The following is a 26562-nucleotide window of genomic DNA, read 5'->3' as shown; positions in this document are numbered from 1 at the left end:
GAATGCCCTTTTATTAAAGAAGGGTCGTTTTTAACGATATCTAGTCTATATAGTGAAGATTTCAATGAAAAAAGTTGTGTTGGAGAAGATGGCCGTCATAAAATAACCCCTCAAGGTAATCAACACAATTAAAGTTTTCTTGTAAGAGTTCCGGAGATGTTAAACCGACCAAGTTTGTATGTACCATTTAGCGGACAATCGACGCGGATCAGAAGAAACAAAACCCCCATAAAAACGCCGAGAAAGGTTGTTGTTGTTACCTATCGCCGGTTTAATGCACCAAAACAGTCTTTTAATTGTTCGACTCTTAAGTCAGCGGAGAAAACAACCCGCGTTTCCTAACCCCCTAGGGTGACATAAAAAAGACAAAACAGGCTTTTCTGGACGCACTTGAACACATTTTTCGACGTATATGTGATAACTACCTTGTATTGGAGCCGTTGCCGAGCCATTGGCGATTGTTTGAGGTGCGGCGTTATGCCGCCTTGCAAAGGCAAATGCTCAGAGTTGTAAATCCCCAACTGTAGCCTTCGCCAAAGGCTCTTGCACTGTTGCAACTGTCGTTCACTGTAAACATGCCTTCAAGCGAACAAACAAATACGTTTGAAATCCATACACAGCTTAATGGTTATGATGTTATTTTATTTACAGTGTAGCATTCATATTACACTTCTCTCAAGGTGACAACGTCATTGACGCCAGATAATGTGGTCGAAAACATTAACCCTTTGAGCGCTGTAATTTTTTCCCGCCAAAATTTTAGTCCAACATTTTACCAATTTTACCAATTTATGAATTTTTCTGTACTTTTTTCATAATTTTGGGCCAAATGGACATCACCTTTAATTGGCTACAATTTTTTTTCTCAAAATTTTGGCAAAAGTCTGAGAAAAATTGACTGCGGTTTATTTTATAAAGGGGACAAAACAGACTTTGACGCTCAAAGGGTTAACATCATGAGAACATGGTCACTTGTGTTTTGTAAAAACGATAACACTTTCAGTGTCGATATGTCATCAAGTCGGAGATAAAAATTAACTTAAATACAGTCTTAAAAGTTTCGGTTCTTTTATCATCAGAAACGTGCATGTTGATATGTCTAAGGGAAGGCCTCTTGTCAAAAAACCGTGAGGAAATTCAGGGGTAGTTTGATTTGCCTTGTTTCACATGGGAATAGAAATTCACAAAAATTGTCACGCCAGTTGTCCATTGACTGTCTCTAATGCTTGACTTAAGTATAATGAAATATCTTTTAATAGCTCAACGGAAATGGAATCGTAAATGGTGCTTTTCTTGCCAAATTCGTGAAAATACTCGTAACATCGACGTAAAATGCACGTCACTCAAAACAAATAAACATGTACGAAGAAACAGGGTGTCACTTCTGAACCAAACTGGTAAAAAGCGTGGTCTAGTTGATGAAATAAAAACATCAGGATATCATAGGAAACTGTTCATAGCATCCGTATTTGTACATAGATCATGTTACAATACCGCTTTCAAGATAACCTTATTTGACGTCGATTGTCGCTTGGCTGTTTTCAGAGGTGGTGCGTTTTGCGGATGACCATCCTAGATGCGTCCGGTCCTGCAAGTGTCTTTGGGCGAGCTTTTTTCGCCAATGTGATCGTGCACGCGGAATATCTTTTTCTGAAAGACAATTTTAAATTAGTATTTAAAAGTTATTTTGTTGTGTCTCTCTCTCAACATTTACTGTTTTTCTAAAACAGTAAAATTATGGAATTTAGACTGGAATCAAATGGGGAATCCTTCAAGTTGATCTGTAGCTTCTACAGACAAGAATGAAGAACTTGCTTTTTTGTATAAAACGCACTTAGCTTTTCCATCAGCATAACAGTAACACACAGTTTACCTAATTTCGATGTTCAATTGCATTAATCGGGTTTGCAGACATATTTTGATTTTCAACGTATACACGATAAGGGTGCTTTTTCCCTCCGTTTAACTCCTGCATATTGTTTTTCCGAAGTTTGATGTTATCAATGTTCAGTGGCGGGAGGTTACTGAACCATGCATTTTAGTTTCACTTGGAATGTTGGACTGCAATATTATCGATTTTCGTCTAATTTGCATGTCTTACCTGTAGTCCATGCAACGGTGACGTCATCTGTTCTTGTACGGTGTCAACGGTTTTCCTTTAAAATTTATGTTGTTGTTGCTATAGTTCTGTGATAAGTACATAGTTGTCTTCTAGCTGTCTGGTAGGTGCGGTCCGCAGATATGAAAGTCTTGAGTAGTTGTTCATACCCAATACCCTGGTTGCTTGGTTTCAAGTGATCCGTTTCTTTCGTGTCCTCTAAAGCCAGTTCGATAGTCATGTTTGCATGATTTTCACTTACAGTTCCGCGTCAGTTCCGATTTTAGTATTTGTCAAGGAAACGAGACAGAACATTCGACAAAATCGACTGATTATTTCATCGACGAATGTCTCTTTAAACGACGAAAGGCATCTTGGGCAGACGTCATCTTCAGCGACAGTTTTCCATCTCATCGTTGCAGATATCGCCATGACGTCAGGCCTTGAAGTTGTCAAAAATAGGAAACCAACTCAAACGTAGTGGCAGCGTGTAGTAGTGGTCTACCTTCTTCCAAGTATTTCCGCTGAGGTTTATCGTTTAGTTTTTGAATTATCAAAAAATGTTGCACTATATTCAGTCAAGCTTTGTTGAGTAATGTCAGTTGAGTGGACAGGCAGTGCAAGTGAACGCCTGGCACTACGAACATCACTCATAACTAGTTTTTTGTTCCATGTTTATCTCCGCGATCTTTGATATTCAACAGGCATATGTGAGTCCCCCCTTTTCAGTTATTGATAATCGTGACTTTTTACAGAAAGTTTCAAGTAAAGATTTCCCATTTCTGCATAGTGATGAGTATATCCTCTTTTCTCAATGCGGTAGCGGCTGCCCCGGATGTAGAGGTCGAGGCGCTACCGGAAGGTGATTCAAATGTTGTTGGAGTCCGTGCAGAAACATTCTGGGAAACATCGGTCTCTGTCCGTGAAGATTGTACAAACTGTCCATGTTGGAAATTATGGTTTGGTTCGGGTGGTAGAAATACGGCGACGGCCTTGGCAGGATGCTGTGAAGCGGACTGAAGCTCCCAGTCTCAAGGAATTCAAAGCCCACTTGCATCTGTCGTTTCCACTTTGTCCTAAAGAATAGACGAACAGAATTTCGTTTCTTTAGAATTCATTAAAGTCTGCTGTGATATGCAAGGGAGGTCAACTGTTGTGCGCAATCTAGATTTAGCATTGTGCTGTTTAGCAGTCCGCAGTGAGGTCACGTATAGCACAACTTTTGAAAAGTGTGGAGTGTGAAGAGTTCACCTAATGACATAAAATGAAGATGTTTTTTGTTTTTCCTAAGAAATACAGAGTTGCCAAGAAGCTTTTGCTCCTGTGAGAGAGGGAAAATAATTATTAAAAAAACACGTATGAGGAAAAAGTAAGGGTAAGGCGTTATATGGTTTCTCCTCAGAGCTGACAAAGAGTTAAAAAGTAAAACCAGTCGAATATGAATGCTATTAAATTGAATTCGGTGCAGAGAGAGAGAGAGAGAGAGAGAGAGAGAGAGAGAGAGAGAGAGAGAGGAGAGAGAGAGAGAGAGAGAGGAGAGAGAGAGAGAGAGAGAGAAGAGAGAGAGAGAGAGAGAGAGAGAGAGAGAGAGAGAGAGAGAGAGAGAGAGAGAGAGTTCTTGTACGAATAAAAATGAGCGTTTTGTTGCTATCCAGTGCACCGCCGCATTTTATTTGTTTATTTATTTTCTAAACATTAACAAAACAACCAAACACGCCATCTAAGATTTTTTCAATATTTCTTTAGTTTCTGTATAAACCTTTCTGTGATAACATGGGCAGTTCACCAATCTTTCTATTTGTCAAAGAGTCTACCGATATTACTTTGATCTTCTTTTAAACAATTTATTTTTCACCGTGACTGTTAGGGGAAAAAAAGTCAGGATAAGTAAACATTCACAGAAATCGGGAAAAAACGCGTTCACAGTTGAAAAGGAAACGCTGATATTTGAAGCCTAAACCACAATTTAAGCAACGTAATGAACCTCAACTTTGCTCTAATGTAATAAACTTGAACACGAAAAAAATTCAGTGCGTGAAAGCTTATGTCACGTAACGGCTTGTGTACTTTTCCAATAAATTTTGAGTTTTTTTCAGTCACTCATTACTGTCGGAAAATAGGTATCGGCGGTCCGTAATTTTCTCGGGCCCGTTATGACTACAGCCGATCGCTCAAAAACCATTATGGCGTAATTACGTGTAACGAGTTAAATACACAAACAGAACTGGCGAATCAATGCCTGGATAGAACTTTCATTTAGTATAATAGCGTAGCGACACAAACAACTAGTGATTTAGGAAATTGTGCGGAGCAGTCTGTCGACACAAGGCAAATTAACGCAATTAGATATATTCGTTACATCTAGCGAGCTGAGGTCGTCTGCATTGGCGTCGCTAAGTAAAGTGCGTTTTGTTGGAAAAATCTCTATTGGCCGAGGCTGTTTGTCAGTAATCATCACGACTCCAACACCTCGGCAACTATCTAATCACACCGGGGAAAATTATACTGATAAAGAGAGCGTTTTTTTTCTTTTTTTCTGACAGATAAGTGTCTATTTCCTCTTTATTTTGCCTATGAATGATCGCATTATCTCTGAAACTGTCGTAACACTCGAGAGAAAATTAGTCGCCGACCTAAATGAAGTCGCCCGATAAAAGCGACTCTTCTAGTGATCGACACATTGCAATTACACAGAACAAAACGGTTTCACTCCGTTCCGCCAAATAATTTGATAGACAAACACAGTTTCTATGTTTGGAAAAATGTTTTAACTCGGCACAATTTAATTATAACGGCAACGGCAAAGTGGGCGCTCAGATATATACAGATTATGTCGTGTTGGATTCGGAATATTGATTAAGCTGCGGCCGGTGCGACTTCGTCAATGAGCCGACTGGGTCGGAAATAATTAATCTCGAAATACTACGATTGCTGTCGAAATTGTGCTCGAAAATTATAATTTAAGATATCGAGTGAAATTCATAAGAGAATTAATAATGTCCAGGATTTAGGGAAAATTAAGCCTGAAAGGCCGGGCAATTAAATAAATTTGAAACATTTTCTTTTATTGCTGAAAGTAGTGATTTCTTTAGGCATACCATTTCACGGAATCGCGTTTCAGACAGATTTGGCTTTTGTATTAAAAACGGAAATATAGTGTATTTTATGGTATTACGAAAAATAGGCATATATCAGTAACTTGTATATATCACATTTTTCTCGCAATTTTTGTTCTTATTATTTTCAACTCTACCTCCTGTTCTGGTACCACGTCTTGACTTGTGTGTCGGTAAGATTGAGGCTTGCTGCTAGATCCATTCGTTCCTGCACTGACAGGTACTTCTGTCTTTCGAAGCTTCTTTCCAGCGTGTTGAGTTGGTGGTCAGAGAAGGCCGTGCGAGCTTTGCGTGGTTTCTTGGCCTTCGACGTCGGACTGTCGTCGTGACTTGAACTGATTTCGTTATCTTTACCTGCAAGAGGAAACAACGGGTCAAAGGTTATGGTTTTTTTTTCTGTGCGATGCATCAATTTTAACATCCCTCGTGCAATGGTTGCATTTGTTTTCTCCAATGGAGTAATTTCTGTGCCATACGGATGTCCCTTTCTGACATTTTCTTTCATTTTTTTCGCCCATGTCCAACGAAATTACTGTCAAAAAAATCATGTGATATGCTTTGTTGTGAAAGAAATCGTCTGGGTTGTAAACTGCCTTGTAATTCAAATGGAAGAGTAAAAAATATTGACCAGGCACGCATTCTCTTTAAAAGTTGTTACCATAGATGTGTAACCCCTGTACTGTCACACACCGATCACAAATCTTATCATGCGAAAATAAAATATTTATGTCGCTCATGCTCTCTGCTCTCATTAATCGCATGTAAAACTCTTGGATGACATTTGAGATGTAGCCCAGTGATATAAAATTTAATTTCTGATGAGGTTCATGACTTAGATAAAATACTTATATACCATCCCTACTCCTCCATACATCTTTATCAGTATTTCGATCTCATGTCTCGAGTTAACGTGTTTAAGCCCATGCATACGTGTTGTAGTGAGTAGGACGATACTACAGTTAAAAATAGGTCGTTTCAGATTAATTTTGGAAATTTCTATTGCCAGTAGACAAGGGTCACTGAATAAGTATTATCAAAAAAGAAACCTTCATCTCTTGGTAACTGTAACATTTCCCATGAAGGTGATGTTAATTGGTCAGTGTGCAGAGAGAGACGTGGAAAGACAGTATCAAAACAGTGACATTTTGAGAGAGAGAGAGAGAGAGAGAGAGAGAGAGAGAGAGAGAGAGAGAGAGAGAGAGAGAGAGAGAGAGAGAGAGAGAGAGAGAGAGAGAGAGAGAGAGAGAGAGAGAGAGAGAGGATATTGAACTACGCATAAATCATAATCATCAACGACCTTTAGCTGCTAAAAGAAAAGAACCAGTTTAGCACTTGTTTCATCAATGACAATAATATTTGACACAACTAATGCTCACAAAAGCGAAACAAAAGTGCAGTTTCATGTGTGGCAAAGTTGACTCAACCAGCACTGCAAACCATATTGAGAATATGATTGACAAACAACAGTATGGGCACAATGTTGAAAGTAACCTGTCTAATATGTCGCGCTCGAGGTGAAGTGTGAAAGCACAACATATTGTGAAGGGAGTGTCACGGATTTCTGAGTTTTAAGCTGACATATTTCAGTGTTTAAAAAATTCATCAGGTTCGCATTTGTCAGTTCTACAGGGCGTTATGATTGCTATAAGCCATGTACATTCTGTTACTTTGAAATCTTCGGATCCTTGTGCCATCGCCAACAAGAAATTATAAAAACTCGGACACAACAGCGCATGCCAGAAGAGACTTCCCCAGATGATAGACTTTTGTGAAATTTGCGTTACAAGTTTAGCAACTAGCTTGGCCTATTGAGCGGTCAGGGAAATTCGGGCGGGTGAAAATCATTTCAACGAAGACTGTATGAAAACTCAATTGTCATACGTACGACTGTGACGCGCACTTACACACATTGTATTAGATGCTTTAATGGATTGAAACGTATGAATAAAATAATGACGCAACGTATTGTTTTCATCATTCCATTACATGATTTTATAAGTGAATTATGACAGGCACAGAGCATATCATCTACGTTTACTGGATGAACATTAATGAATCGTCGACTACAGAGGTCATAAGGTAACAGTACAACAACTCAGTTACAGTTTGTAGGGTTAAAATAATCAAATTCAGAATATAACAGGAAGGGCAGAACTCCAATAACAACATTTCGTTTAGATTCGTATGACTTATGTCCAAGTTTACTCAAAAAACAGGAAAATTTGAGTAATGTTTTTTACGAAGAGTCAAGGATCTCTGTAGGAGGTTGGACAATGTTATTCTGAGTCCTGACAGACCACAAAGCGTGGGTACTTCTCCTGTACTTTGATCGATCGAAACATTTGGGAAAATACGCTAAGGTAGAATGTCATAGATGTGTTATATTTGACTGACTTCAACTTGTTATCTTGAACGTATTGTACGCCAAAAATTTCCCTTCTCCAAATTAGCAGTTTTAAATCTGTTGCTACTAGCATTGGTTTGTCGGTAAGTCCGTCAATACAATACAGGGGCGTCATACTTCCAATCCAAAACTGTAAATTTCATCAAGTGGACAGCAAAAAATGTACAAAAATAATACTTGTCCAACTCTGCTAATTAATGCCATATAAGTAAGAATAAGGACGGTTCCCTGCGTGATTTATCAACTGAACGGGGTCCCCCTTCCTTTCCTGGACTAAAATTTGCTCTCTATAAAATCTAAATCAAAATTACACACCTATATTTATGTTTTCTGAAACCTTTTCCATGAATGGAGAAAACCTGAGAAAGTCTTTGATCAGAATTTTATAACAGTCTGAGTGTTCCACACTTTTTAGATTCTTGCAAATTCAAAATCATTTGCAGTTACAGCCCGACAAGGGAAACAGATCGTGGCGTGTGTACATGCTGATCCAAATAAAGCGTCATGATCATTGTGATATTTTCACATCCACAGATAATATCTCTGATCGAAACGACAATACTTGTTTGGAAAATTTAAGATCAAAAACAAGATCTTCCTTTTCATGAAAAGGGAGTCTCCCTTTTCATGAAAAGGGAGAATTTCTTCTCGTCGGGAGCGACGTCTAAGAATTGATCTTCAACTGTTACAGTATTGTGATGTTCGACATGAATTTGTATGTGTTTTCAATGTAAGAATCTTCAAACCAATACTTATGATTCTTTCGAGACAATTATTCTCATGCTGGACATGATAGCAAAATTTACTGATTTATTTATTTGTGCTCCGCTTACATTGTCGAATGATTCATGGGACGTGAAAAGTAAACGGTCATGCAACTGACTGTATCGTTTAAAATTGTGCTCCGTCAGGGATACTTTACCACTCAGCCACGACAGCTCAGAATCGAGTGTAAACAAAGTTGTTGTTTTTTGTAAGTTTAATTGTGTATTTGAAATTGATTACAAGTCACTAAACACAAGATTGGCCGTTATTTTGTGGTCTACCCGGATCCGTACGCACAATGTATATTTCATGGTCTTGTAGTCACAACTGTTGTGTCGTCAATTTCACGCTCGTTCTGTAATCACACGTTACATCGAGAAAATACTTTCACCCGGATTATCTTTTGAACACGAAAGAAAAATTATTTTTTCGTACATTTTTACCTCTTGTGGCCAATTCTTCGACCAATAAACACGGACGAGACATCGGTGCGTTTTGTACTAAATTAACGCGCCGTTTAGGTGAAATATTGTATGACCAACCCGCAATTGCCTTCCCGTGACCGTATGTTTCTAACACCACTATAAAAAAGACGCGAGGATTAAGTATCTTTTTATCTACCCACAGACATATTTCGTGTTTGTAATCGCAGTTGTTTTGATTTCACTAGAAACTTACAATTGTCAGGATGCAGCTCTGTCGGTTTTATTGTCGGTATGAAGGGACAAAATTTCAGTGATACGACGTTCGATGCAAAGCCATCTGCAATCGGCAGGATAGCGAGAATGACAGGCAGATAGCGAGAAAGATCGACCATTGTGATTACATCCGTTCAAACCTTTGCACGTACGTTAAAACAATTTCCACAATACAAGCTTTATTTTCCTCCCCAGACCAGGGTGGTTGCGTTAAGTGATGCTGTTGTGCACGTTTTAGCAAGTCTGGTGTTCAGCTGGTCGTGCTATATGTGGGCCAAGTATACCTGCCGAAGTCAAGTTACCCGTACTCGACTGGCCACGCAGTCGTGCCGAACAACTGACCTTTACCGTCAATATCTAATTCACCGACAACAAGAAGAAAGAATCGCACTTCGGTTCGTATTTTTCTTGCCTCCATTTTTACTCAGAGATGTAAAACAAGCTGACGAAAGATTCCGCCTGATGCTTTAATTTGAAATTAAGATGAGCTCAAATGCACCTGCGGCGTGAGGTTTTGTGACAGAGGGAGTTACCAGGTAATAGATCTTTCACAGGACGATTGATGGCTTACACGATTTCTTGATGTACGGTATTCAACAAGATTAAAGTGAACCGAAGATAGCCTATTATCCGCGGCAAAACAAGACAGTGTATTGACATTACTATTTACGATCTCAATTTTTGGCTTATTTGTTTAGAAAAACGAGGGGCCGTAAAAATGACAATGGCATTTCCCTTTTGGTATGACAATAGTCTCTGCCGGGATGGGACCGCAACAGGCAAGGTGCTGCCTCGGCATGGTTGAGTCAACGACGGGGAAAATGATCACGCTTCTGTGCTTGTTGGGGAAACCGCTTATGAGAGACGATTTAAACAACATGGTGTCGAGTTTAGAAACGGCAGGTGAGTGCCGACGTTTTTCACTGTGACCTCGAATACAAAGCTGTTCAACGGACAGACGGCGATGTAGATAAACGGTCAGCCGGTCCTTTTGATATCGTCATCGTAGAGCCAACAGCGAGAAAGACCTGCTGATTTGATGGACAAATCTTGTCCAAACTACCCCAGTGCAGTCTTGTGTCTGTGTACGAGAGCGCCACTAAATGTGGGTTATTGTTTGGTGATCGAAATGTCCGCTCACATTAAATATCTCACTCCAGCTTCTACACGTATTTAAACTGTGCTTCACACCCGTCCATTAAATGGGTTGTGTGTTTTCACAAAGCGGCAAGGCAGCACTGAGAGAAGGCATGTTTGGATGCGTGCGGAAATGCGCCTTTGATCAAAAACATTCTACGATTTTGTCCTTTAAAAAAATGGATACGTCGTCGAATTCTTCTTCATTGTGGTGACGAGGAAGGGAAAGAAAAAAACTTGCTTTACTTTCATTCAACAGCTTCATGTTCAGTGATGGCGCAAATTTCGATATGGGGACAGTAGAACGGAGTGACATGGTTAGCCAAACAGATAACAGAGATGGACGCGATTGTGAGGGCCAGCGACAACCCCGAAATCATAATAAATCAAAAATAGATATTGTGATTGTCTATTTTGGTGTTTCTACAGCCATTCTCATAAACGTTTTGTAAAATTTCGTTTTCCACCTTCACTGGAAGTATAATCGTTGGTGTAAAATGGCTGATTGTTTGATACAGTTCACAGACAACACACAGTCATGTCCCCGTCTGTAGAAGCATAGACACTCCGAAGTCCCGTTTTCATACTGTTAACGTTTTTATTGGATTGTAGCTCTAAGCGTTTGTATAACAGATTTTTATGCCTAAAAAAATCTTTCAGACGATTCAGTAAGACACTTATAATGATAATAATAACAATAACAATAAATATTTTAAAAACCACATCAAAGAAACCTGTTTTCTCAACGAGTTGACTTGGAATGTCGAGATATTGCATCTCTGTAAAAAAGACTCACCTTGTTCTGAATTATCATCGTCTTCTTCTTCGTCGTCATCTTCATCAATTATTCTTTTGTTGGTGTTCGTCGAATTGCCGTTTAAATATTCTTGTTCGACCATACTCGGTGATAAGGCGAGGCTCTGTCCTGTGTGGTCGAGTGTTTCGTTGTTCGCGTTCGGCAATATTTCTGGAATTGAGATTGGGTGGATCGAGCCATTACAGTTCTCAGATTCCGTTTGTTTGACGTCGCCGAGAATGTCTCTGATCAGAAACGACGACGCTGCTGTCCGCGGGGCCTCGGCCGGAATGTTTTGCCGTCGTAAAGCTTCAATGTTGTCGTGGATCTTGCCCTGATTAGAAGCCGCTCCCAGTGGATACCCGACCGTGACGTGATTCGGCCGAGTCGCGTCGCAGTACTCGTCGGACGCGGTGCTCAGCTCACTGTCTCTCTCGCTGTCACTTTCACCGTAAGCGTGGTGGCCGCCAGCTACCGGCGTTATCACTGTCTTCATCTCGTCTGCTTGGCTCGCGGACGACATCACTAAATATCGTGATTCTCGAGTGACCCGATCGCGTTCTACTTTGATTATTTTATCTCTCCTGTAAATTCGACCGCCCGTCAAACTGATCCACTTCGCACGTCAATAACAATTTGTAAATTCTTCGGTACCGATTCCTACGTACCGCCCGCTAGAAATGAGTCATGGACCTAAGTACTTAAAACACTGCGAGTCTCTGCATACCTGGAAATAATGGACAATAAAAATAGAAAAAAACATTAATTCGAACGATAACATATTACAGAAATGTATGTTGACCAGAGGTTAACCCCTGCTTAAAATGTCAGACATTTTAAAAATGGAAAATTGTAGTTCTAAGAAGTTTACAAACTCACAGGTGTTCATAAAAAGACAACGCCAATACTCTGCTATTGCCTCGCCGGCGGAAATTTGTTTACTGTATTTCACCCCAAGGTAAGTGAACACGACACAGCTATAAGAAAAATCTTTCCAATTACCAAATTCGTAAAAAGAGCCTCGTAAAATAGACATGAACAGACTCTAATCTGTACGTGGCAATTGACAGCTCAGCTTTTTGATAATGCACGGCTTATTTCACCTCAGCCAATCGGATTGCGTGTTTAATGACACGGAACGCCTTCTTCTCCATAAACCGGTTTTCCATTGAATAAGAGTGGTGGCGAAAAGAACAAATCAGCGGTGTGATCACGTGATCTTAAAGAACCGAGGACAAAGGAGAATTTCGCACTTCGATTGACAAATCGGGGGCCTCGATTTGATGTGTTGGCCTCCATGATGATTTTCGTAACTAGCCGATTACCATCAGAGGGTAAAGCACAATTTACTTCCACACCACGTCATGTTTTTGGCTCCAGGCAATGGTGAGGACCACACCTTCAGCTCCTTCCCGCGAAAATTCTACGATATCTTTCTCGATGTAAGGTGTTCGTTCTCTTTCATTTCAGGCGAATGAAGTCAAGTTGTGTAATCTGACGCCGTGATCAATTACAAACTGTGCAATTCAAATCGATTTCAGCACTTCAGTTTATGGTTAACGAAATGTGACTCAATCACATTGCGCTAAGAAATTAACACTACTGTATTCTTTGTCTCTTTGTTTGCTTTTCGTTGTTGGGGTAACTATTTTCTATGATGCATACTTGGTATCTAGGAGCAGGAATTAAAAAAAAATGAAAACGTTGCAGGTCAGAACACCAACATTTCTAACGGCCGTCGTGAACACTGGAGTTACTCTATCCTTGATTTACTGAAATCAAAATTTGCGTGATAACGCAACGACACGTTAATTCAAATTCCTACACAGAATAAAAAAATCACTTCTGAGACAGGTCGAAATTTAAAGATTGAACAATTTTCTTGTGTTTTAGTTTGGACTCTGATTGCAAACATTTAGAGATTTGGCAACTATTCTATCGCGAAATACAACCGAACATCGAAATCTTTGACCATATTGTCACCGGTGTGGACAAAAATAATCCATCTTGTGACGAAATCGCGCAACAATGTAACTTTCGATTGAAACGATCGCCGCTGACGTCATTTATGGGGCTGACTGGACTGTAAAATGACAAGAGAAAATACATAAAACCTCAAACTTGTAAAGAAGCCCTGTGAAGCGACTCAAACTCGTAATTAAACAAACTACACACTCAGTCGGCTTGCAACAACTCAACAAAAATAAAAGAGATGTGAGCAATTAGCATTTGAAACATGTTAATCGCAGTGAAAGTCACAAAAAATCTGGGTGGATAGAACATAACGCGTTATTTTGTATTGGTTAGCTCTTAAAGGAAGAGCGTCAGTGAGAGATAAGCAGGTGCAGACAGAGTGACATTAGCTGAAAGAAGGAATGCGACAATGAGCAGAGAGAAAGTAATAAGAGATGGAGGGGGATTTGGAGGGGGAGTTATGATCTGTCGAGCGGGAGGGACTGATAGACCCATACTGTTGGCAGATTGAGGAGAGTCATAAAGGCACATATACAGACAGAGACATGGAGAGACTGTATAGCGAACTAGAGGAAGGAGGGTGACAGAAAGATAGGCAGGCAGAAGACAGACAGACACAGAGAGAAAGCGACAGAGACTGAAGCGAAAATTTGCAAAGGCAAACAAAATCAAAGGCCATGGCACGTGAAGGGTTGAACGTGTGCCCTGTTTATAGTTGTGGGTGTGTGTAGCGACTTAAATCAAGACAACTTTTGATTTAATTCTGGTAAATATTAAAGGTTGAATTCTTGATTTTGGAATACTGCATGTGAGAGAGACCTGGAGCCATAGTCTGCCTTTATTACGGAAGTGTTCGATGTCTGTGACTGACTGTCGTCTTGGTGTACCACGCACCCACAGAGTTGGCAGTGAACAAACTCGCTCGATCAGACACCTGCTACTCCGAGACAACCACCCATAAACTGTGAAAGTATTTCTACGTGTTCCCGTTTTACACGTCCCATGGGATGTAAATTAGAGTTTTCTTTTTCTCTAAACAAAGACATGACGGTAATTTGTTGAGGGTATGCGGGTCCTTTACTACAGGGAGGGAAAATTGCACAAACTGCTATTTGAAAAAAAAAAGTTGACCGACTTTTATGGGTTATATTTTATGAGTATATCAAGTGAAACTCACACGTCCTCTAATCCTGCGTCCTATGAGTTATCCACACCTGCTGTGACCATAGACCATTGGCGAGGTACTTGTCTTCCAAAGTAAAACAACCTCCCTTTGCACACTTTTTGTGTCAGGTAGTTCCGAGGTCGTTTGTGCATCATACGTTTATCTGTTTGCGGTGTGTGTTTAACTGTCCAGCGTGTCGGGTTAGCGTTCCAATATTGGATTCCGCCTGTTTTAATAGGATTAAAGCGGTTTGTTTTCGAAGCTTCGCTGGGATACTTTCAAACAAAAGCAAACGCATGTATATTAAAACAAAGGCTTGACTAGATAATGAGACGAACCGTGATATAATCAGGCGACGCAGAGCCCGCCGACAAAACGGATCGGACAAAACTACATGCAAATCGAAGATTCTTCCTTAGATGAGTCAAGATAAGACACTTTGTAAGCTTTAGTTGCCAAATACCGTCATTACTTTGAGAAAGAGATCCTAATTTATGCAATTAAGTTCTCTATGTCCGTTAAGTAGACAGTCCTGATCAACAGCATGCAAGACTTATCGCTTGCCCTTTGAAAGCGTGGTGTCTTCCAATTCTTTCGTTGTCTCTGATGGTTGCCGTAATAACGCCAAGCGATTACCGCCTTGGCGGTCTCTCTGACTGTTGTCTGGCTTGGCGGGGTATGGTTCGCCTCGACACCAGCTTGGCGAGTGGATGTTGTGTTAAATCTTCATTGTTCTGGGATGAGACTCTCAAAACGGTTCTAAATAAACACGCAGAACGCTAGAATTCACAAACCGAGAAGGGTATGTGTGTGACCCGACATCGACCAGGATAGCATTACAGAAACCTGTAGTACATAAATACTTTTATCGACCCACAAAGAGGCAAACAAGAAAAAGGGACAACATGAAGGAAAGAAAACGAAAAAAAAAAAAAAACAAAACTCTTACAACATTTTTACCAACCACTCCTTTCTGCTATTGATTTCACAGTGTGTACAATTGTAAAAATCAAAATAGTTTTCGCATAGTCCAGATTCCGTCCACGGACACTCTTTCTTAAGGCGCGACTCGTGGTAACATAACATTATTAGATTTTTTACTAACATAATAAGAGGCGAAAAAACTTTTTTCATGAAAAGCATTCAAAGAAGCTCTAAAGACCTAACAATTTGCCAACCTGCTTACAACATGTATTCTTGGCGTTACCATTTCTTCATTGACACAAGACAGAGAGAGACGGCGACCAGACTGTAAAAGTCAAACCGACGAGACTTTATTGTAGTTTACGCAAAACTTCATGACTTCAGAATTTTGTCAGCGATTACAAAAGTGCACAATACACTGTCGAATAAGAAGATTTACGTTTGTTGTTACAGTAGAAAACGGACCAAATTTCGGATTATAGTCTTAAGGTCGCGTTCATTTAAATGAGACTTTGCCGCTGGGGTTTTTATTTTTTCTTTTGGCTTTCCATTGAATGTCTCTTTGGTTAGAAGATGGTTCCGCTCCCAGGAGGGTGGCCAGGAGGCAATATTGATTCCAAGTAATAATGAAATCTAGAATCTGCCGAGCCAAACTGTTTAATTGGATGTTGAGAGGAGCAGTTGTCCTGGCATTCTCGACAACAAAAACATGCCAATGTGAGAATTAGAGCTTATTTCAATATTGAATTATCCGCAGGTGTCAGCGTTGTCAGTCTTTTCATCTTGACTTCCCCTCTGCCATACTCTAACAATCATCTCGCAGGCGCGCCATGTTTTCCGTCTTAGGTTGCAGGAATTACCATTTTGCCACGGCTTAGAATGTTGAGTTGATGAGCATATTATCTGACTGTGTCTGGATGTGATCAACTTATGATCAGTATTAAATATTTCATGCACTTTACTCGGTCAGTAAAATAATTACCCAAAGAAATATTTCTTCCTTTCCATACGATGTTATCTGTCGGGCACAGACTTGGTGTCTCCCGCTTCAATCTTTTTATACAACGAAGAAATGTTTGTCTATCAGCTGTCTTGCGATTACAAGCTTCATTTGTATGTCCATTCCACTGGGGTAACACTATGAAAGTCCACATTCATCCCAAAGGCGGAAAAATGCCTCTGAGTTTCAATTTTAATCCAAAACCCCTTGTGTCGATACTGCCAGTCAGAGTACACCACTGTGTATACAGTGAAAAAAAAATTGGAAAGCTCTTATGAATAATTCAAATCTTACGGTCGCACTATTTTGTGTGGACAATTTATCGCATTTATGCATAATTATTTTCTCCACAACTCCGTGAAAACAACCCGCTGAGTCCGTGTTTCTGAATGTGTAATCTGAACAACTGGGCTCGATAACGTTCAATTATTCCCCGGGTCATAGAGCCTGCCTTTTATTACATTTTGAGGACGTTTAGACATGTTTTAGCGCTACAGATTTGTGCCGTTCCATCGATAAATGAAAACTCGTGGCACTTCAGTATGGCCAATGGAATGTTCGGCAGAGATTTTTTGTCGTCTGCAACTTAAAGAGAGGTAAAGGAATGAAATAGAAGTTGCCTGGAGACTATTTTACACTTTAACAGTTTAAGTGCAAAAGAGCCCCCCTCCCCTTTACATGGAGAGTTTCTGTTTCACCGTTACTAGTTGAGAGAACAAATAACGTATTCGATTTATGATGAATGTTCAAACAGGATGACGTCAGTGCTGTTACAGCATACAATTCAACATTAACAAGTTAGCAGAATATTGAAACTCCTGATATTAAAGGAAACAACGAAAATAAAAAAAAAAACACAAACAAAATTACCTTCTCAATTACAGATTTTACTCTCTCCCTTTTCATGTTCTGGGGGACACTTTACTTCGTCTGAGCTTGTTACCAAAGCAATGTTGATTTGTACAGAGTATCAGTCAAATACAAGTCGTAGGTGTACATTTAGTGAGCATTTTGTTCCTTACGTTTTGGCGGGAAAATGTAGTCGTCATTGTTAAAGTGCACGTGCCTTTTCAGCTACTCGCAAGGTATGCTAAATAATTCAAAACCATGATATGAAATTGTTCGCTATCTGCAAATAGCGCATGCGTTTTTTTGTTGATGTTGACATTCCGTATGTGCCATCCATGTTGGAAACAAATAGGAAACCTCCTTTTGATCATAGCTAGCTTTCTGATCCAATATCCTGACTTCATCATTGTTGCTACCTCGTATCAGAACTAGGAATGGAAATAAAAGCACGAAGTAAGTCGTAGGATTTACCCAAATATTATTCCACCCTTAAGTTCTCCCTTTCATTGTTTAATGAGAGATTTCGATTTCTACTGGTTTTTATTTTAATTAATTGACCCGAGAAATACAGAAATATTATTTATTGACCTTCCTTTCACTCTTGAACACACCGGAAAAGCCATACAGCACATTTCTCCGTCGCTTGCTCCGAACAATAACGTAGAATGGAAACCTACAATAATCAAGTCACTGATTGTGGCTTTCAAACTGACCTATGCCAGCCGTTAACATCGCGTATTTACCTTTCGCTGCTGTGACACTGTGCCTCGGTGGCCGAAAATAGTATACAACTGGGCAAGTTGAGTCCTTTTCAGTTGAATATACCTTTCTTACAAGCTGGAAATCTAATATTTAGTTTCTTTTTATTATCGTTTCTTATATCGTTGCTAGTGGTATTCATCAAAACAATAAATGCGGCCACGGCGAAAAAGTTTCAGATCGATGTTTGTCTTTCAAATCCGACGACATCGAAAACGAGCGTCGACTTTTTTAAACACACTACGTTTGAAATTGTCGTTGTCTGATGATTTGATCAAATCTGTCTGCTCCGAGATGTGTAGACATCATGTTCCTGTTTCATTGATGAGATCTCGAGCCGTTCTCGCGAAATCCGTGAGATTTCGTACATACTGGGGATTAGGCAGGAACACAAGAGACCATAGTTAAGTATCTGCTATTTGCCGATATTTGAAACAACGTGGCTTAACTTGGATTAAGCCCTGATCCAGGCACACTCATTTGGCCCGCTGGCCTGGGCTGAGTTTACTGATAAAGATTTTCTATAAAACCGCATTAGAGGCGAATCCCAAAGGCTTTGAGCTACCCTACACCAACAACTCTAGTATATTGATGCTCTTAGTTGAGAGAAGGGCTTCTCTTGCTACTTCATAGTCTTCACAATAACTGACATGCGGTGAAGCAATTTATCATCTTGGGAAAAGATATTTTTTCGCTAAAAATTGAAGTCAGGTGGCGGGTATTTGCATTTCCTCATCTGGCGATGCCCGTTATTTGTGTCTCATCGCTTTACAAATCATGCTATTAAACCGCCATTGTACGCACGGCGGCCGCCACAACATGGTGAACAGAGGTGCCCGGACGATCGCTTATCGGCATACGACGCTGTGTTAAACATGGTCTCGGTGACAGTTGGTGGCAATGGTTGGAGACTCGGATAAGGAGACCGCAAACCAAACTTGACTTGCCCTCTTTTTAGCTGTTGCCATTTGTTAGCCATTCCTGTTGGTCTTCGATTATTTAATCCCCCGATGACCTATGAAATCGCTGAGACGAGAATACTCTCATTCGAAGAAAAACATACTTATACTACATTCATGGGTTACAGACAATTCTAATTCTTAGGTGTTCACCCCCCGGCCGATTATTTCAAGTGAAGTTACATGCCGCGGTTAGAAAACTTTTTTTTCCTTCGCACAGTTGCATCAAACGACCGGGAACTGAGGATTACAAGCGGGTGTCAATATCAAAATGAAGAAGGCATCACGTATTTGACACAAAACATTGTTTAACTGAAAGAAAAAACAAAACACCGCTGACGTTCCATTGTTATTTACAAATTACTGAGAGGATTACGGGAATGACAAAAAGTTACGGCAAAGCATTGAATTGATCTCGACAAAGACTGTTGATCCAAATGCCCAAAATTAATGCAATAAAACGGCATCCAAGTGCACGCCTGGCATCGCAATCTGTGTAAATAGGTCAGATTTATTTTATTGCGAATTTGAGGAGACACGAGTTTTAAACAATGCCTTCCACGCCGGCTGTCATCGTACGGTGGGAATAAAAATCTAAAATAAAGAGTTTGAAACTAATATATACGTACGTATATAAATTGAGATAGTAAACACAAACACAACCGCGAAGGTTGTTATTTTAGGCATGAAACTTCCAGATCTTCCTCCGCAGATAAACAACAACAACAACAGCAGCAACAACAACAACAACAACCAGCGTAATTATGTTTACACTATCGTAAGAAAGCTGGAAATTTAGCTATTGGTGTACACTGTATTCCTGAAAACCAAATAACAACAGTACAAGTTGTAACAACAGCTCATATAGTCCCCCTTTGCTGGCACACTGAATTAACAGCACAGATAATGCAACATAGGTGTTTTCTCTACTATCTTAAACAACTCTGGGTCATATCGATACCAGTTGAAGTATTAAAGTTTACTCTGTCATATTTCAATTTTCAAAATTCGTAACATCTGTCACGCAGACGACGAAATTCGAAATGGATAAACGTATTTGTCTAGAATGTTGTTGAGAATATTGAATCATTGCGAACACCATACGCTCAAAATGCAAGCAAATAGACGGACGGACAGACACACAGACAGATAGATAGAATAGATAGTAGATAGATAGATAAATAGATAGAGGGATGGATAGATGGATAGATAAGCAGCTAGAGGAATTCCTGCTAATGGTACACATTGGATGAATAAATCAGCGTTTGAGCCTCGAAATGGTAAGGGACTAGATATAGGCTGGTACTAAACGAATTTACCTTTTGTTCCAGGTCGAATTTAATAATAACAAGTCATAGTGTAAAAAGTGACAGAGTAGAGTTTTAAACGAATCAGATATCAAGAACAGTTGGCGGTTTTAACGGATCAATGCAAATAAGCAAACAAACACAGAGGCAGAAATAACGGTATATATATATATATATATATATATATATATATATATATATATATATATATATATATATATATATATATATATAATTTACTGTCAAAGCTGGTTTAAAGGCGGTAAGGACGTAAAAGAGATGTGTGCGCAGAAAAACTCCTGGAAAATTATAATTTTGGCGTGCAAGTGGATTGCTGACAAAGTGCGTGTATTTCTGCGGTATTTCCGACACAGCGATTTCGTTAATGTGATGAAATGGGGAGATATAGGAGTCACGTACGTTTCGGTTGAAAGCGACACCGGGCGTAATAAACAGATGAATTCCGAGATAATCGTGTTCTCTATGTTGCAACATGTTCTGAGTACAGACCCTGGCCCTAGTCTGGTGTCAGCTAACGAGCTGAAACTAAGATAAGAGACTGTAATATGAGCGCATTATGATCGCATTGAGATCTGATTGATATTCTAGGACACGAGTGCGCAATCGCACTAGGCGGCGCTTATGCTTCTTCTGTTGGACTATCGCCCATGGCACTGCTAAAGATGAAACCAGTGACCTATTGTGTTTCCCATTTCGATAAAATTTTCTGTTTGAAGGGTAAACCCTTAAAATTATAAAAGGAGCAGGGATAATCGGTAAACTTTTGTCCTAAATATTTTATTACAGCGTTCTTGTTTGATTTAAAAAATGTGTTGTATGAAATAGTGGAGAGAGATACTAAAACATTCAACCTTCAGCATTTCTTATTTCTTCACTCATAAAAGTTGACTTTTCGAACTCAGTGATGAAATTGTGAACCATGGACGTCGTGTTCTTCTAGTGCCGACCATTAGTTGTTTCAAATACTTGATTCATCATGACTTGATTGCGTTTCGTCACGACTTCATGTAATGCCTAATGAAAAGTTTCGTACACTAGCAGTGCCTGTCAGTATCGCATTTCTGCTTGATCTTCTCCCTGCCTCGACGGGACTCACAAACGGTCTGGAGGATAACGCCAAATGCCGTTAAAGGTTGCACAAGTCACCGTACATTGGCAAACTCCGCTTAGTGATCGCCATATCTCCTTCTTTCGAATGTGAACAACACCGACTGGGGCTAATACCATTCTGTCATATCTCGTCAAAATCGCATCGCATCAACTGACGCACGCTGCCATCGCCAAGCGAGCGAAACTTTTCGATTATTATGGCAACTGCGGCGAGTTAAGTCAACCGGCGTCTCACTTAGGGCGATGGATGGCACCCGTTAGTCACCAAATACACTTCTGGTACTCCATTGTTAATGTTGATGACACAGTTATAAATCAAAGCAGCATTAATGATAATAGCGATGTACATTAATATTGCCCTTGGGTTCGGGGATAACACTTTTACCCATCGACGTCACTTCACACGTCATCACATATAATGATATCAATTAATGATAAATCGCAATATAGGAAAAACAAAACAAAAATGCAACTGCGAATAAGAAATCAGTTTCATCATCATCAATATTTTACCGTCTTTACATAAAATATCACTTACTAGTACTAGTAAATATAGTATCATTTGTCTCGAATGAGGCAAATTTAAGAATCTGTGTTCTGAATAAAAAGAGCACCCGTCGTACTTTATTCTATATCGTGAGAATATCATTATACAAGGGCGGTGATATGCATATTATGTATGTAATTAAATGCATTCGAGGTCTGTTAACTTTTGTCTTCTTTTCTCCCAAAGTATTTTCTTTCAATGTTACTTGACTTTTGCCTGAATAATTCGTTTTGATTGAATCTAGAAGAGTTTGAGGAAGAAGATAAGGATATCCATGGTCGACTCGAAGGGAAATTTGCGGAAAAACTGAACAGATTGCAAGTTTTGTAATTTAACTCATTGCGTCTAGCTTATTGGAAAAGATGTCTGTGCTTTTCTCTTTAAACTCTCCTTAATGTTCGGTGTTAAGAGCGCCCCTATAAATCAAAGCCAGTAATAGAATTGAGATCGTATTAGGTACATGTGTCTACCATTTTATTGTTTAAGTGAAAACACGGAACAGCGCAACCGTCGGAACCACGATCTGTTCAATTTCGACAGGCACTGTATGCAAACACGGACTGTCAGATACGGAGCACGTTAACGAGGGACCCACTTCGGCTTTCGAAGTACACGTGTCCATGAAGTGAACGGCCGTGTATTCTAATCGTCCGAACGATACGGAAACAGTTTTTTTTCTGTTTTCTAGGGCAGGTTCTTCGGCTTGGCGCCCGAGTTTAAATACCCTCTCATCTGGGCCACACCGAAATCGTACCTTTGCGAATGCAGATCGCAGTTTTGATCTGACAGCACATAGAACAATGACTGCTGAACATTTGATAACCTTTCCAACTCGCAGCAAGGAAACAGTACAATGCAACGACGACAATTTTAATCATGCTGTATTCTAAAAAAAATCGCTTTACCTGTTTAGTCAATTTCATGTTTAACTGTTAGTTTCCAAAGTTAACAACGGCATGCGCATGCCAAAAATGTGATATCATGCAATTATTAAGTGCACTTGTATAGGGGTAAGATTTCAAAATCGTGAATTTCCGGTGTTTTTAAAAAAGAGATGCGTTTTGTTACCCCTCATCCAACGTTGGCCGATTTTAAGACAATGTCAACTTTTTATTATTGACACGTTTGTAGACAAGTGAAAATCTGGCCTTAGTAGAAGAGAAATGTGATGAAATTATATTGATAATAGGTGATCTTTATTGCCTTGAATGGTGCATTGCGGTCGCGATGATGATGATGATGATGATGATGATGATGATGATGATCGTTGCCATGGTCATAATCATCGTCACTACGTGAATGAATGATTTAGCGTCGTAATCAGAGCATTTGCTCGTTGTCAAGGTAAACCATGCGGTATCGGTTACATAACCTTCAAACCTTTGTTGCTTTTCTCCAATGCGGACAATCACGTAACTATAGCGTTACTCAATCCCTTCTCTATGCCGAACGGTTTCTCAGTGCGCATGCCCAGTGCTCCAACGCGACGTCCCACAAAAGACACAGTCCAATCAAAAGAAACGTTCTTAGAGGAGTTACATGATTTCTTTTAATTTGAAAGAAAAATCTAAATCCTGTCTTCGACAAAGAACTGTTTTCATGATGTACGCGAGCGTAGAACATGATTATGCCATGCAAAATGAAATAATTTGACAATATCAGCTAGACGAGATTAGTCCATGGAGGACTCGTTTCTAGCCTTTCACTAATTTTAGTAAACACTGATTATAAACAAATTACTGTAGTTCTATTTATTTATTTGTTTGATTAGAGATCATACTTTATCTAGGTGAAATAAATTATTATTATTATTATTATAATTATTAAATTATTATTCCTAAAATTGGTGCCGAGGTCGTCCGGTTACGATGTTACCAATTCTCTAAATTTTTTTTTATCAGTCCATCATCCAACGGGCGTTTGCCCAATAACAGGATGAGGTGCGCATAAACCACTAATCCCAATGGAGCACTGAGGAGTAAAGTGCCTTGCTCAGGGGCACAACACCGAGCTACAGTCTCGAATTCACCGTCCACCGACAGTGAGTCCGTTACTCTGGACCCACCGGGTCGTGAACCTGGTCTCGAACTCACCGTGCCTCCAACAAAGTCATCATTCAATTTCATAACACCTTGACTTTCAATCTCACTGCTCAGTCTCCGTTAACGATACCATTTCCTTGGCAACTCAATGGAAATACTTTTACTCGGACACAAAGTCCTTTGCATGGATAAGCAATGCAACAGAGACGCGAAACTGTGTTTGCTCTGCATCCCTCACCTTTCTTGTGACGTCACGGTGTCAGTTAGGGCTCCGCTGTTCGGACAAAGGAACAAACCTCCTCAAACCTATCACAAATCTGAATGGATGACAGAAGTCATGAATTTAATCACGATCGTCTATTTCAAATTAGTGAGGTAGAATGCGCTGGGGGGACAGATATCCAAACTCTCAAACCTTTACATTTCATTTCTGGTTAACCACATGTAGGGGTTCATTTTGAAGCTCATGAAATTACTAAACTTTCCAGGGGCTTATTTTTGTGGAAGAGTTTACTCCCCCTCCCCTATAGAGTTAACACAGAGATGGCGGCCATTTTGAATTTAAAAAATCAGTAAATATCAGGAAATTTGTTTCTCAAGTACAACAATTTACATGGTGACCCGTGATTTTTATTCTTGATTTGTAAGAGAATGGTTGAAAGTTTCGTTGAGGGAAGCTTGAGCAAAAGTTTTAAGTAATTCAATTTTGAGGCGCGTAATAACAGGCCATCCATCATAAGGCATACTCTAGAAACAATCTTGAAATGCGATAAAAAATCAAAATCACAACTGATAGATCCATCTAGCTTGTACCAAGGTCAAGATATGTCCTACAAAAACAGCGTCCGAAAGTTGCGCAAAAAAGTGTCAAAGTTATTCAACTCTGACCCTGTTTGCCGCTGATGCCATGGTAATACGAGGATTTACCGTGTTGTGTCATAAGTTCAAAAAGCAGTTTTTAAAACTTGAATCAAGAAATCCCGACGAAAAGTTACCCTTACGTAACGGTGCAAGCACAATTGCATGTGGCAGATTTCTTTCATAGAAACCGCACTATAATAATTCTATCCCGCCATGCCCTTGCACGATGCATCATGGTAGGCTTGCCTCAATCCATATACATCTGTTACATTCTATATCTGTAAGTTTTTCTAGCTGTAGTGTAGTTCACTCTCTGTATGACTACCTTCCTGTATCTCTTTATTACTCTGTTTTGAATGAAAAGGAATAATGATAAAAAATCGAATCCAGCAATGAAATTAATAGTAGTGGTTGTATGGTTTGTTTACCAGATGAGGAAGGCGATTGAAGTTCAAGTCACTTTACGTGTTGATCCGATGAAGACTTTCTATACTTACAAAAATCGTGCATTGATTGGTCAAAATAAACATTGACAGACCGGATAAAGCGATACATCGGAGGAAACACGCAAATCGAGCAGGCCCTGAAGTGGACGGAATGTATTTCACTGGCAATTTAATTTAATACCAAGGCACGCATAGACAAGGATGGGTGCACAGACACTGAGAAGACGCTGTCTCTTGTGTGAAGGTAAAAGGCAGATCCAACAGCGATGCAAAATGCTGGAGAAATTAAGCGGACAGACAAATAGACGTAAATAAGGACACAAGGAGACAAACAGGGAGAAGAATTCAGACTGACCAGAATTCTTATTAACTCAGACATTCGCGAAATGCCAGACCGTGCTCGGTAAGTTACTGTACAAATTAAACAGTACTGTCAACCTCAACGCTGCAGTATTATTATTTCGTCGCTAAACAAGATAAGACGCTCTCCCACTTTTAAATACCCTTTAAAATATATTCTCACTAATAAAGCGTTCAAAAAAATCTCTCAAATACCATGATCACCACTGCCGTCCCTCCGATCTCCACATGGTAATTGAATTCAGTCCAACATATGTTATAATGTTCAGTGTTTTTCAATGCGTATACAATTTTGCTAACTTAAACTATACGAATGCAGAGCAAAGGTCACCATACCTTTGAAGAATCCGAGCTTGTTGAGTTACTGTGCATAGCAGAGCTCGGAAGAAGTAGAAATACCAGGCCAATAAAGCAACCACCGGTGGGTCAATCAATCGGCTGACCTTTGACCTCTTCAATTTACGATGAAGCATCAATCGTGTAGTTAAATTCAGTGATAAACGCACTAAAAGTGACATGTCTTTCTTTCGTTCGGTCGGAAATGTTTCGGAATTTAGTTTCTCAGAATTCTTTTGTTTTTATTGACTTCAATTCCATAATGAGTACAGAAGAGAAATCTTTGAACTGTCGGCAAAGTCTGTTTGGATTTAGTATACGACACTCTCCTTGGGTTATCGAGTGACTTAATTTAGGACTATGATTGGCAGCGTCGATCAAGAGCTCTGAATTCACCAAATTGACACCGCAATGCCTTTCTTCTATCCCTTTCTGACACTTTGCCCGCTTTCTTCGTGCGCCAGGTCGACTTCAAATCACCCAAATAAATGTTTCAGGCGGCTGTCGCCATGGAGATTCCATCTCCCATGGCAACCTCGGGTGGCCAGGCCCCCCAAAATCTCAGGGAATCGGCGGTTAGCGATTGCCAGTGCGCGCTGCAGTATAAAATACCATGGAAATCAAGCATGTGATGCGAGGTCTGTGAAATTAAGACTTGGCATTGATTGACAGTTGCCGATGGTGAACCCTTTAAGGCCCAAGTTTCTGAGAGGCAATTAGTGAATCATTGGTATGGTGACTTCTCCAGGGTGAAGTCACCAAGGTGTTGTGTATTCATGCTCAAATACGTAGGACTACACCACAGTGAGGTAAGTGGTACTCGACAACAAGAAACATGTCATGGCTTCCCAGCGTCTTGGTAGACTCTTTCTCTTTATTGCAAATGAC

At 39.8% G+C, this 26562-nt stretch overlaps 1 protein-coding gene and 1 long non-coding RNA gene across 4 annotated transcripts in view; one reads left to right on the top strand and one right to left on the bottom strand.

Moving 5' to 3' along the window:
• Positions 1 to 621: 621 nt before the first annotated feature.
• LOC139152648 (barH-like 2 homeobox protein) overlaps positions 622 to 26562 on the bottom strand; it is a 27408-nt gene continuing 1467 nt past the window's right edge. Inside the window, exons 1-5 of one of the 3 annotated variants that reach the window (XM_070725911.1) lie at positions 12017 to 12428; positions 11015 to 11741; positions 5352 to 5568; positions 2102 to 3174; positions 622 to 1650 (exon numbers count right to left, since the gene is read on the bottom strand). In XM_070725911.1, the coding sequence (XP_070582012.1) occupies positions 2910 to 3174; positions 5352 to 5568; positions 11015 to 11537 (1005 nt within the window). In that variant the 5' untranslated portion in view covers positions 11538 to 11741; positions 12017 to 12428 and the 3' untranslated portion in view covers positions 622 to 1650; positions 2102 to 2909. Of the gene's footprint in view, positions 1651 to 2101; positions 3175 to 5351; positions 5569 to 11014; positions 11742 to 11893; positions 12429 to 26562 lie in introns of those variants that run through there. The other 2 variants (XM_070725909.1, XM_070725910.1) reach the window with 2 other exon arrangements.
• Positions 26221 to 26562, top strand: part of LOC139152649 (uncharacterized) — a 26961-nt gene continuing 26619 nt past the window's right edge. The window contains exon 1 of the long non-coding RNA XR_011556677.1: positions 26221 to 26483. This is a non-coding gene — a long non-coding RNA (uncharacterized lncRNA). The remainder of the gene's footprint in view (positions 26484 to 26562) is intronic.

The sequence above is a fragment of the Ptychodera flava genome, chromosome 16, assembly GCF_041260155.1.
Source record: "Ptychodera flava strain L36383 chromosome 16, AS_Pfla_20210202, whole genome shotgun sequence".
NCBI lineage: Eukaryota > Metazoa > Hemichordata > Enteropneusta > Ptychoderidae > Ptychodera > Ptychodera flava.
Note: the sequence above shows the minus strand (reverse complement) of the source record. Positions and strands in the feature narration are given on the sequence as shown.